General features: G+C 43.7%; 1 protein-coding gene across 4 annotated transcripts in view; it reads left to right on the top strand.

Moving 5' to 3' along the window:
* LOC115104088 (platelet endothelial aggregation receptor 1-like) overlaps nucleotides 1-12,051 on the top strand; it is a 37,736-nt gene that overhangs the window by 20,948 nt on the left and 4,737 nt on the right. For 3 of the 4 annotated variants that reach the window (XM_029625291.2, XM_029625300.2, XM_029625309.2), the window contains 11 exons: nucleotides 1,456-1,566; nucleotides 1,816-1,917; nucleotides 2,019-2,119; nucleotides 2,383-2,475; nucleotides 6,918-7,164; nucleotides 8,547-8,652; nucleotides 8,841-8,977; nucleotides 10,379-10,591; nucleotides 10,753-10,927; nucleotides 11,114-11,234; nucleotides 11,692-11,855. In XM_029625291.2, coding sequence (XP_029481151.1) covers nucleotides 1,456-1,566; nucleotides 1,816-1,917; nucleotides 2,019-2,119; nucleotides 2,383-2,475; nucleotides 6,918-7,164; nucleotides 8,547-8,652; nucleotides 8,841-8,977; nucleotides 10,379-10,591; nucleotides 10,753-10,927; nucleotides 11,114-11,234; nucleotides 11,692-11,855 — 1,570 coding nt within the window. Of the gene's footprint in view, nucleotides 1-1,455; nucleotides 1,567-1,815; nucleotides 1,918-2,018; nucleotides 2,120-2,382; nucleotides 2,476-6,917; nucleotides 7,165-7,817; nucleotides 8,080-8,275; nucleotides 8,353-8,546; nucleotides 8,653-8,840; nucleotides 8,978-10,378; nucleotides 10,592-10,752; nucleotides 10,928-11,113; nucleotides 11,235-11,691; nucleotides 11,856-12,051 lie in introns of those variants that run through there. The other variant, XM_029625326.2, reaches the window with a different exon arrangement.

Below are 12,051 nucleotides of genomic sequence, written 5' to 3' on the forward strand. Positions count from 1 at the left end.
CATTCTCGTTGGTGACCTGAGAAGCAGTACACTAACTTTGTCAGGGGGACTTATTATAAAAACAGAAGGGACTAAATAGCCTTGACCGATGTTATGTCAACATGAGTCCATCCTCCAAAGACTGTCCCTTTCCCACGATGAGGGGAATGGCCCTTCAGTCGACCCATGCTATAGTGTTGCTGAACTTCCCAAAATGTCCATGGGAGTTTTGGGGGGAAAAAGACCACTTTCTCTGCCGCTCCCTGAGAGCCTGCTCTGGTCCTCATCACTGGGCGTTCCCCTGGGTCTGCGTTTTGATTGGATCCAGATGGCGTGAGTGTGGAAGGGGACATGGCGTAAGAGTGTGGAGTTTTCTCTCCTGCTCTGATTGGTAATAGCTAGGATGGTAGCTGGAGTCGCATTCCTCCCCCCCAATCCATTTCTGTCTCGCTCGCTCGCTCACTCGCTATTTCTCGCTCTCTCAGATTCAGTGGTGGAAAAAAGTACCCAATTGTCATACCTGAGTAAAAGTAAAGATACCTTCATAGAAAATGACTCAAGTAAAAGTGAAAGTCACCCAGTAAAATACTACTATAATATCAAATTTCTTATATTAAGCAAACCAGACAGCACAATATTATTATTATTATTTTCTACGGATATCCAGGGCACCCTCCAACACTCAGACATAATTTATAAACGTAGCATTTGTGTTTAGTGAGTCCGCCAGATCAGAGGCAGTAGGGATGACCAGGGATCTTGATAAGTGTGTGAATTGGACCATTTTCCTGTCCTGCAAAGCATTCAAAATGTAAGTAGTTTTGTGTGTCAGGGAAAACGTATGGAAAGAAGTACATACTTTTCTTTAGGATGGTAGTGAAGTAAAAGTAAAAGTTGTCAAAAATATAAATAGTATAGTACAGATACCTCAAAAAACTACTTAAGTAGGACCTTAAAGTATTTTTACTTAAGTACTTTACACCACCGTTCAGATTCCTCTGTTCTAAGTTGCCATATGAGGAGAATAGTGAGCACGACGGGGAGGGTTTGGTTAAACGGCTCAATGCTGGCCCACTGCCTTACCCCGCTTAGTGTTTAATGAACTCTTTTACAAGGGGTGATACTGCTTTAAACTACAGGGAGGTTTCAGATAAATGTTCATATTCTTTACATTGTGAAGTGTTTGATATCTTTGTAACTCAGATGGCGGGCTAAAAGCAGCGCCAAACAAAAAAACTGACAAGTATCGGTTTAACATAGACAGTATGATTTGATGTGCTGTTTAATGAGAATAGAAAAAAGATGGGTATTTGATTATCCCCTTTCCTGCTCATAACCTGATCCTTAATAACTAACCCTCTCCTCAAATGTTGGTCCTCATGCTTTCGATCTATAGCCTATTATCACTGCTATTGCTCCCATAGACAGGCATTATAAATATCCTCCATAACCTTTTTCCCCCCTTTCTCTCCTCAGGACCATGCAGTCACTGCAGACCTGTACCGTCCTGCTGGTTCTGAGCGTTCTGATTGGCCTGTCCTGGTCTCTGAACCCCAGGGACCCCAACGTGTGTAGTGTATGGGAGAGGTAAGTCAGTGTAGCTCATCTCATTTCATTGTACCAGCATAGAAGAGAGCACATTTTAACGTGTGAGAAAGAAATAGAAGTAGCAGCAGGTTTAATTGTAGCTAACTTGTTGTTTGTTGTTGCACTTATCATTGAAGATGTAACACTTGGCTCAAAATATGAACTTCAGGTTGTCTCAACTCTAGACCATGGTGGGTTCGTTCTGTCAGTGTATTATCATGTCTGGGTCCATTTTGTCCTTTCATACAGCTTCCCAACCTCAGTGAAGGAGTCGTATGCCCACCCTTATGACCAGGTGACAGAGGAACCTTGCTCCGAGCCACGCACCTCTTACAGATGCACCCGTCACAGGTAACACAGCCTGCCGACTCACTTCCTGTTTACTTCCTGGTTGTGTCCATAAGGTCAGAGGGTAACAGGAAGTATTCTCTATTTGACTTTGTGTTGGCCAGGATCACCTATAAGACAGCATACAGACAGGCGGTGAAGATGGACTACCGCCGGAGGTACCAGTGTTGCCCTGGTTACTACGAGAGCAGAGACAAATGTGTCCGTAAGTTTAACGTCATGGCTTTTCTTTATTAGCATATCAAAACAAACGTAGAAGATTCACTTGGATTCATCAGTAGCATTTCAATGAATTACATTTCTACATATTTTCCCATCGATTTCTAGAATTCATCCAATTTTGTGCTTGGTTGCTGAGTTGGTTACATTCTGGAGAGTTGACATGCATGCGTTACATAATATATATAATATCTCCACCAACCTTCTAGTCTAATTAAGAGTGTGTATGTGTGTGTTTTTCATCACTAGCTCGCTGTACTAAGGAGTGTGTCCATGGGAGATGTGTTGCTCCAGACCGCTGCCAGTGTGAGGGAGGCTGGCGTGGCGACGACTGCTCCAGTGGTGCGTTACATCAACACACACACTCTGCAGGAAATGACAAGTGACCATTATTCAAAAACTGATCCTCACACACAACACTCAATCACACATAGGGCTTTCCAATGGAAACAGCAAGGGACCAAATAAACAATTATGCGTCATTGAAGTAAGCCACAGTCCAGAAAACAGTTTATTAGACCAGGAGGACACTATGTCTATCCCCTTCCTGGCACTTGACATTTTACGCTACATCAAGTATGTAACATCACCAAAGCTCCCCAAAGTATACTGCATGCTTAGACCCAGGGCCCGGGATGGAAATCAATATTTTTCGTATTTTGCAAGTATACACTTTTGGAATCATATGCTAAAAAATGTATAGTTTGCAAATGAATTCAAATAGCTCCATCTCAGCACAGGATTAATGTTTTACATTTGATTTATCCCAGAAACTCCTAGTTAATCAATGCCAGTGTTCTTCTGAACTCAACCAGGTCACTAGTACAGTGCTGAATGGAGGGCTTAACATAAGCTGGTGGAGTATGATACCTTCAGAGGGGATGATGGGAAGGGGAAATGTTACCCCTCTCCCACTTTGTTTCTCTCTCCTTCTCTCTCTGGGCAAACGAGTGCTGGCCTCGGGCCCCATACTGCTGAGTCCTATAATAAACCCCACTGGCAGAATGAGAGCTGACACTTTCTGGAATAGATACCTGTGTTTTGAGCTAGCTGTGGGAAATGAGAGAAAGACAGAGGAAGAGGGAGAGAGAGAGAAGGACCAAGAGAGAGAGGGGGAGAAGGGGGGCCAGAGGCAGCGAGAGAGAGAAGTGGACAGAGAGAATGAGAGAGAGAGGCTGAGGTTTAGCACTGAGAGCTGAGAGAAAGACCGAGGAAGAGGGGGAGAGAGAGAGAAGGACCAAGAGAGAGGGGGTGAGAAGGGGGGCCAGAGGCAGCGAGAGAGAGAAGTGGACAGAGAGAATGAGAGAGAGAGGCTGAGGTTTAGCACTGAGAGCTGAGAGAAAGACCAAGGAAGAGGGGGAGAGAGAGAGAAGTGGACAGAGAGAATGAGAGAGGAAGAAAGAGATAAAATAATACATGTATGTTAATAAGAGACTGTTGGGGAAGAGAGATTGTGATGAAATAATTCATATTGGGTGAGGTTGGGGGGGGGGGTTGGGTACAGAAAAGAAGACTGGTTGAGTTTTGATACTTAAGAATAGAGTGATATACTCTAGAAGGGTGTGTGAGAAAGAAGGGTATGGGGGAGAGAAGGATGTGGTTCAGTTAGATATGTGGGAGATAATGCTGTGGTTGGATGCAGACGAGATCTCCACCACCACTCGGACAATACACTTGGGGAAAGAGAGGAATCTTCCCACCATATCTTAATGCATTCCATTTACAGTACAATGGAGACTTGCCATTTTTAAAGAGCGCATCAATTGAAAAAAAAAATCACTTTTGAACCCTGATCAGATGTAAACAAACATATGGACAATTTATGTGAGAACAGGTCTGGGTTCTGTTATAAATTGGGTAAGTGCAGAGGCTTGGGCACAGCCAGCTGGTCCTAGCACAGCTCTTCAAAGCCTAGGTGTCCAATCCATCACGTTCACTCGCCCACACTCATGGCTAGCCTTGTCAGGCCTGGACGATGATAGCAGATAGTAGAAAGCTTAGTACCCTGCAGGTCCTTTACTAAATCTCCATTGGCGTCCTGGAGAACGCCTGTGTAAACATTATTGCTGCTCCAGCTGAGCTTCCCATAACTCAATGTGACACACGCTCCAACTGCAGTCTCTCAGCGTCTCTCGCATGCCCACACAGGGAATGAGTAAACGTTTGATTCATTTAAACAAAGAAAAGAGAAAAAGGTCCTGTTCTGAGTTAGATTAATAAACATTTCTAAGCTATGTGGTAGTTTTCGCTCCAAACCCTAATTTGGCCATACTTTACCCTCCATTTAATATGTCAAAGACGTTCTGCTTGAAACTGTGACACAGTACATACTGTATGTTTTTTAAATGTTTTATTTCACCTTTATTTAACCAGGTAGGCAAGTTGAGAACAAGTTCTCATTTACAATTGCGACCTGGCCAAGATAAAGCAAAGCAGTTCGACACATACAACGACACAGAGTTACACATGGAGTAAAACAAACATACAGTCAATAATACAGTATAAACAAGTCTATATACGATGTGAGCAAATGAGGTGAGATAAGGGAGGTAAAGGCAAAAAAAAGGCCATGGTGGCAAAGTAAATACAATATAGCAAGTAAAACACTGGAATGGTAGATTTGCAATGGAAGAATGTACAAAGTAGAAATAAAAATAATGGGGTGCAAAGGAGCAAAATAAATAAATAAATTAAATACAGTAGGGAAAGAGGTAGTTGTTTGGGCTAAATTATAGGTGGGCTATGTACAGGTGCAGTAATCTGTGAGCTGCTCTGACAGTTGGTGCTTAAAGCTAGTGAGGGAGATAAGTGTTTCCAGATTCAGAGATTTGTGTAGTTCGTTCCAGTCATTGGCAGCAGAGAACTGGAAGGTGAGGCGGCCAAAGAAAGAATTGGTTTTGGGGGTGACTAGAGAGATATACCTGCTGGAGCGTGTGCTACAGGTGGGTGATGCTATGGTGACCAGCGAGCTGAGATAAGGGGGGACTTTACCTAGCAGGGTCTTGTAGATGACATGGAGCCAGTGGGTTTGGCGATGAGTATGAAGCGAGGGCCAGCCAACGAGAGCGTACAGGTCGCAATGGTGGGTAGTATATGGGGCTTTGGTGACAAAACGGATTGGACTGTGATAGACTGCATCCAATTGGTTGAGTAGGGTATTGGAGGCTATTTTGTAAATGACATCGCCAAAGCCGAGGATTGGTAGGATGGTCAGTTTTACAAGGGTATGTTTGGCAGCATGAGTGAAGGATGCTTTGTTGCGAAATAGGAAGCCAATTCTAGATTTAACTTTGGATTGGAAATGTTTGATATGGGTCTGGAAGGAGAGTTTACAGTCTAACCAGACACCTAAGTATTTGTAGTTGTCCACGTATTCTAAGTCAGAGCCGTCCAGAGTAGTGATGTTGGACAGGCGGGTAGGTTCAGGTAGCGATCGGTTGAAGAGCATGCATTTATTTTTACTTCTATTTAAGAGCAATTGGAGGCCACGGAAGGAGAGTTGTATGGCATTGAAGCTTGCCTGGAGGGTTGTTAACACAGTGTCCAAAAAGGGCCAGAAGTATACAGAATGGTGTCGTCTGCGTAGAGGTGGATCAGAGACTCACCAGCAGCAAGAGCGACTTCATTGATGTATACAGAGAAGAGAGTCGGTCCAAGAATTGAACCCTGTGGCACCCCCATAGAGACTGCCAGAGGTCCGGACAGCAGACCCTCCGATTTGACACACTGAACTCTATCAGAGAAGTAGTTGGTGAACCAGGCGAGGCAATCATTTGAGTGAAGGAAAGAGAGGTGGGGGGGAGATCTCATTATAAACTACATAGAAAAGGAACAGTTGCATGTGCTTCAGCTGTCTAAAAGTATTTTTCTCATCGTGGAAGAACTAGTCGTTTTTACTGCAGTAGTAGTTGTGACTGAAGCAAGCACACTAGAATCCATATAGAACAGTAGGATTTGTTTGTGATCATTCACACTGTATGTCATTCCCCACAAACCTCAATGAGACAAGTGTAAATCCATCATTGAATGGTTGTCATCATGATAGTTAGTGAGATCATCACTTGTGTGCAAAGCATCAGTTACGTCACCTGTATTGGGATATCTTTTTTTCCTTTGAATAGGGTTTGTGCCCCAGTCAGTCTGCGTTATTGATGAGACATTGGAGGAGTCAGTGTGTGTCCATGTGGGATCCTGGTTCTCGTGGAATCCGGAATGATCCCCCTGACGCTCCTTAACTCTGTTTGAAATCCAAACCCTGTGCGAATCACCGGTTGGCGATAACCGCCGGAGCCATCCCGAAAGGCCGCTGTAAAATTCCCAATTTTAACCTCATCCGTTTTGTTGGCTCCATGCAAATCGCCCTGTCAATCGTGAATCACAAGTCGGTAACATTAGATTCTGGAGCTATTAGGGCTAGAGTTGGACATAGACTATGTCTCTTTTTGTTGGAAATTCATGACCATACATGGATAGATGTATTGTCCCTGGGGGAGTGATCTTTACCATTGTCTTCTACTAAGGTTCCTGTGCTGTTGTTGTTGTTGTTGGGTTGAAACATGACGGTCCCAGTGACATCACATATAGTATACGGTGTAACACCATACAACTACATCAGGTTAAGTTAATAGAAAGAAAACCCTTTCAGAGATATCAGATGGAAAACGTTGTACACTGGTCCACTAGTCCACTGGTTTATGCATACATTTATATGATTACATATATTTTGTTGTATGGGGTTTCTTTTTTTATGTGTCTGTTATCATCTGTCTGTGTGTGTCTTCCAGCCTGCGATGACCAACACTGGGGTCCAGGTTGTGGTCAGCTGTGTAAGTGTGAGAACGGAGGCCTGTGCAATCCTGTGACCGGTACCTGCCAGTGTCCTCCAGGCTACATTGGGCGCCGCTGTGAGGACCCCTGCCCACCAGTCACCTTTGGCAAGGGCTGTCTTCAGAAGTGCCAGTGTGGAACTGGGGGTTCCTGCAATAAAGTGACCGGAGAGTGCCTGTGTCGAGAAAATTTCACTGGTACATTGTGAGTAGTAGAAGTAACACTCTCTCAAATAGGACTACAGCTATATGTATCAATATAAAGTAAATAGAATGTTAAGGTTGGAAAGACAAAATGCAGAGGCAGTAGACTAATTGTTATACCATATCCTATGGCCTTATTCCATCCTACCAATGCAGGAAAAGAGCCCCTCTTGAAACACTAGGTTAGAGCATGAGTCATTAGTTACACCCTGTGTTTTAGATGCCCCTGAGGATGAGTAGAGAACCACTAGGAATTAGTGGAAAGTCTTTATATGAGGCAACTGCCAATGTCAGAAAACAGCACAGCACTCTAATAGCCCAAGGGCCAACCACAAAGCATATGTTGATCCATGACCCAGGAAACAAACGGCAAAATGTCAACAACTAGGTAGATAATGATATGAATATGAACACTGTGTGGTTCAAAACTTGTAAAAGTTGCACGTTAATTTGTTATTTTTAGTACAAGTTACGTCTTTAGCATCAGAATCATAGCGCATCTTGGATAATATCCCTAGCAACGCTCCGACATTGCTATGTTTCACATTGGTTACTTTTGTTGCACACTGGCCCACAGAACTATTTGTGCGTTCGGTGTTCGTCCACGCATAAGCTCAAGCAACACGTGACCGGTCCTTCACTGATCCAGATGAACCCGTATAGGATGTTTTGTCAGCTTTAATTAGCCATCTTTGCCTTCTAGCCAAACTAAAGACAGCACGACATTTGCTAGCTAGCACAGATATGAAAACATTCCAAGGTCCCGACAACTACATAATGCGCTGTTCGTGCATCTGAGAGAAAATCTATTTAGGACATTTCAACAGCTTCTTATCTCGAAATAGTCCATGATTTCTCCGGTCCGGTACATAAGTTGCTTTCTGCAAGCATGGACAACGGAAAGTTTGTAACAAATGTAACCGAGGTGAAACATGCCAACCTCATTATGTTGCAAGGGGAAATTACCCAAAATGCTATCTTTGATTCATAATATTTAAGCAATGTGCAACTTTTACAAGTTTTGAACCACACAGTGCTCATACAATTATCTACGTAATGATGTTGAAACCTTGCAATTTTGTTTCCTGGGTCATGGAATGCCTTTTCTGAAGCCTTTTTTGGTGGGTGGCCCTTTGACTATAAGCACCAGTAGGCAATGTACCACTATTGATGAATTCTACTGTGTACAGTTGAGTATTTGTTGCAAGTGCAATCGTTTTATTTGTCCTTAAACAACTTTTTCTGTATGTTTATGCACTGAATAACAAAGAGATTCCACTAAATTGAAAAAGATAGGAACTTGTTAACTTGTACCCTACATTTCAATCTCTACACAATCTGAGTTGAGCTGCCACTCAGAGTTCTTTCCTCCATGTTCCTCAGCTGTGAGAAGTCTTGCCCAAAGATTCGATGCCTGCCGCGATGCCCGTGCCAGAACGGGGGCATTTGCCAGGGGAAAGGAATCTGTGCGTGCCCCCCTGGGTGGACGGTACGTTTCCTGAATCTTACACGGACTCAAACACAGCATCAGGGGGTCAACATGGGAAATCTTTGTATTTTGAGGTTATCAATCAGATCCCTGTTTTATTGTCGTCGTACCATGTACGCTTTCTCTCTCTCTCTCTCTCCACCTTTTTTCTCTCTCTATTTCTCTCTATCTTTCTCTCTCTCCCTCAGGGTGAGGTGTGTACAGAGCGCTGTGCAGAGGGCAGGTTTGGTCCTAACTGTGCCCAAGAGTGTGTATGTCACAACCGGGGCCACTGCGACCCTGAGACAGGCCAGTGCAATTGTGCTGAAGGCTTCACTGGAAACAGGTGTGTGTTTATCAAACTCGCTGCAGTGGAGACAGATACTGTACATGTGCCATATACTCAACCTGCACCCATGGTTGGGTAGGAGTTGTTTATATCATACAGTTCATGTATCTTTCATACAGGATATTAAATAGGATACATAAAGTTGAAGTCAGACGTTTACATACACCTTAGCCAAGTACATTTAAACTCAGTTTTTCACAATTCCTGACATTTATTCCAAGTAACAATTGCCTGTCTTAGGTCAGGTAGGATCACCACTTTATTTAAACAATTTGAAATGTCAGAATAATAGTAGAGAAAATCTCTTTTATTTCAGCTTTTATTTCTTTCATCACATTCCCAGTGGGTCAGAAGTTAACATACACTCACTTAGTATTTGGTAGCATTGCCTTTAAATAGTTTAACTTGGGTCAAACATTTCGGGTAGCCTTCCACAAGCTTCCCACAATAAGATGGGTGAATTTTGACCCATTCCTCCTGGCAGAGCTGGTGTATCTGAGTCAGGTTTGTAGGCCTCCTTGCTCACACATGCTTTTTCAGTTCTGCCCACAAATTTTCTATAGGATTGAGGTCAAGGCTTTGTGATGGCCACTCCAATACCTTGACTTTGTTGTCCTTAAGCTATTTTGCCACAACTTTGGAAGTATCCTTGAGGTCATTGTCCATTTGGAAGACCCATTTGTCGATATAGGACTCGTTTTACTGTGGATATAGATACTTTTGTACTTTTGTCCTTTCCTGTTGTTCTGTTGTTCTGGGATTTGCACTTTTCGCACCAAAGTACATCTCATCTCTATTGTGGTATTGTTTGTACAGATGAATGTGGTACCTTCAGGTATTTGGAAATTGCTCCCAAGGATGAACCAGATGTGTGGAGGTCTACAATGTTTTTTCTTAGGTCTTGGCTAATTTATTTTGATTTCCCCATGATATCAAGCAAAGAGGCACTGAGATTGATGGTAGGCCTTGAAATACATCAACAGGTACACCTCCAATTGACTCAAATGATGTCAATTAGCCTATCAGAAGATTCTAAAGCCATGACATCATTTTCTGGAATTTTCCAAGCTGTTTAAAGGCACAGTCAACTTAGTGTATGTAAACTTCTAACCCACTGGAATTGTGTTTCAGTGAATTATAAGTGAAATTGCCAGTCTGTAAACAATTGTTGGAAAAATTACTTGTTTCATGCACAAAGTAGATGTCTTAACCGACTTGCCAAAACTATAGTTTGTTAACAAGAAATGTGTGGAATGGTTGAAAAACGAGTTTTAATGACTCCAACCTAAGTGTATGTAAACCTCCGACTTCAAGAATAGTTTCTGATTCAGAGATATGTTATTCCACTTTGGTTGCGGAGCATGTCCTGATTTGTATGTATGTGTTGTATCTCCACAGGTGCAGCGAGGAGTGTCAGGTGGGTAGTTATGGGCGGGACTGTAAGGGTGTGTGCGACTGTGCCAACGGGGCTCGCTGCTTTAACATCGACGGAGGCTGTCTGTGTGAGCCTGGCTTCAGTGGACCCCAGTGCAGAGAGAGGATGTGTAGGCACGGCACCTACGGCCTTCACTGTGAACACACCTGCCTCTGCCACGACACACACACACTCAGGTATGGATCAACAAAGGGTACACACACATACTGCCACACATTACAATTCACACACACACACAGGCCCATAATAGTTTTTAATTATGCTGTTGTTTATAACTCTTAGATTTGTTTAATTGTGCTCACCCATGTGACCACGCTCTCCTCTGTCCATTGGCTAGCTGTCACCCACTGAAAGGCGAATGCACGTGCCAGCCTGGCTGGGCGGGGCTTTACTGCAACGAGACCTGCGCCCGTGGTTACTACGGCCATGGTTGCCTGGAGCCCTGCCTGTGTGTCAACGGAGGGGTGTGTGACAGTGTGAGCGGGCGCTGCCACTGTGCCCCTGGGTACACGGTGAGTGATTAGGACAGACAGCACTAAATGGGGCACAGGATGGCACTTACAATAACTAAAATATCATTTATTTGGGTTATTTACTTAAGAAAATAAACATGCATGCAAAAATGTATACTCATATTTCATATATTCTGTTTTTCTGCTTTTGTGAACTGTTATAACCTGCTTATGTCTGTTGCGTAGGGTGCTCACTGTGAGAGTCCCTGTAAGAGTGGTACCTATGGGAAGGACTGTTCTCTGGAGTGCTCCTGTTCCAACTCAGTGGACTGCTCTCCCATTGATGGGACCTGCTTCTGCAAAGAGGGTGAGTCACTGATAAGAGACAGTCTGACTGAGAGAGAGAATAGTCATAATATCTCTACTCCGATGGGACAAACAGACACGCAGACATACTCAGCGGTGTGAGTGTGTCTGTGAACAAGTCAGTTAGGGCGCGATTCCATCGGTGTCGCTGAAGCGTTGCAGATTGCACTATCTGACAGGATAGGAAACAGGATTTCCTATTGAGCCGACATGTGCAGTGTTTACCGTGAATGCAGTCACCGCTAACGCGGGAACATTGCCTTTACATTTCAATCATGCTGTAACGCTGAACTTCAGCGATACAGATTGAATCAAGTCATAGGTCTCAGAAGCCTACCTGTATTTTGTTCCAAAATGGCTGCTCCTCTTTACAGAAAGACGTTTAGACAAACATACAGACTGACAGACACAGACATGTATGATTCCTTTACAAAATGTCCCTCTCTGTCTCTCTCCAGGCTGGCGAGGGCGGTACTGCTCCATACCCTGTTCTAAGGACACCTGGGGCCTGGGTTGCAACGCCACATGCCAGTGTGCCAATGTGGCTTTGTGTAACCCAGCAGACGGATCCTGCACTTGCTCTCCAGGCTGGCAGGGGCCCCTGTGCGACCAACCATGCCCCGTAAGTGCCAGTATAATACTGTAGCTATAACATTTGTTAAAAGGTAACATAATCTTAACGTAACATAGGCCTGATGTGATTGTTAATATATTAGTAATGTTACTCATACTATAATCACCGTCTTTATCTCTCTACTGTAGCTCATTCTGTGCACCATAAGCCTATATTCTGGACTTCCCCTTATCTTCAGTCCTCC

This window comes from Oncorhynchus nerka, linkage group LG3 (genome assembly GCF_034236695.1).
Source record: "Oncorhynchus nerka isolate Pitt River linkage group LG3, Oner_Uvic_2.0, whole genome shotgun sequence".
Taxonomy (NCBI): Eukaryota; Metazoa; Chordata; class Actinopteri; order Salmoniformes; family Salmonidae; genus Oncorhynchus; species Oncorhynchus nerka.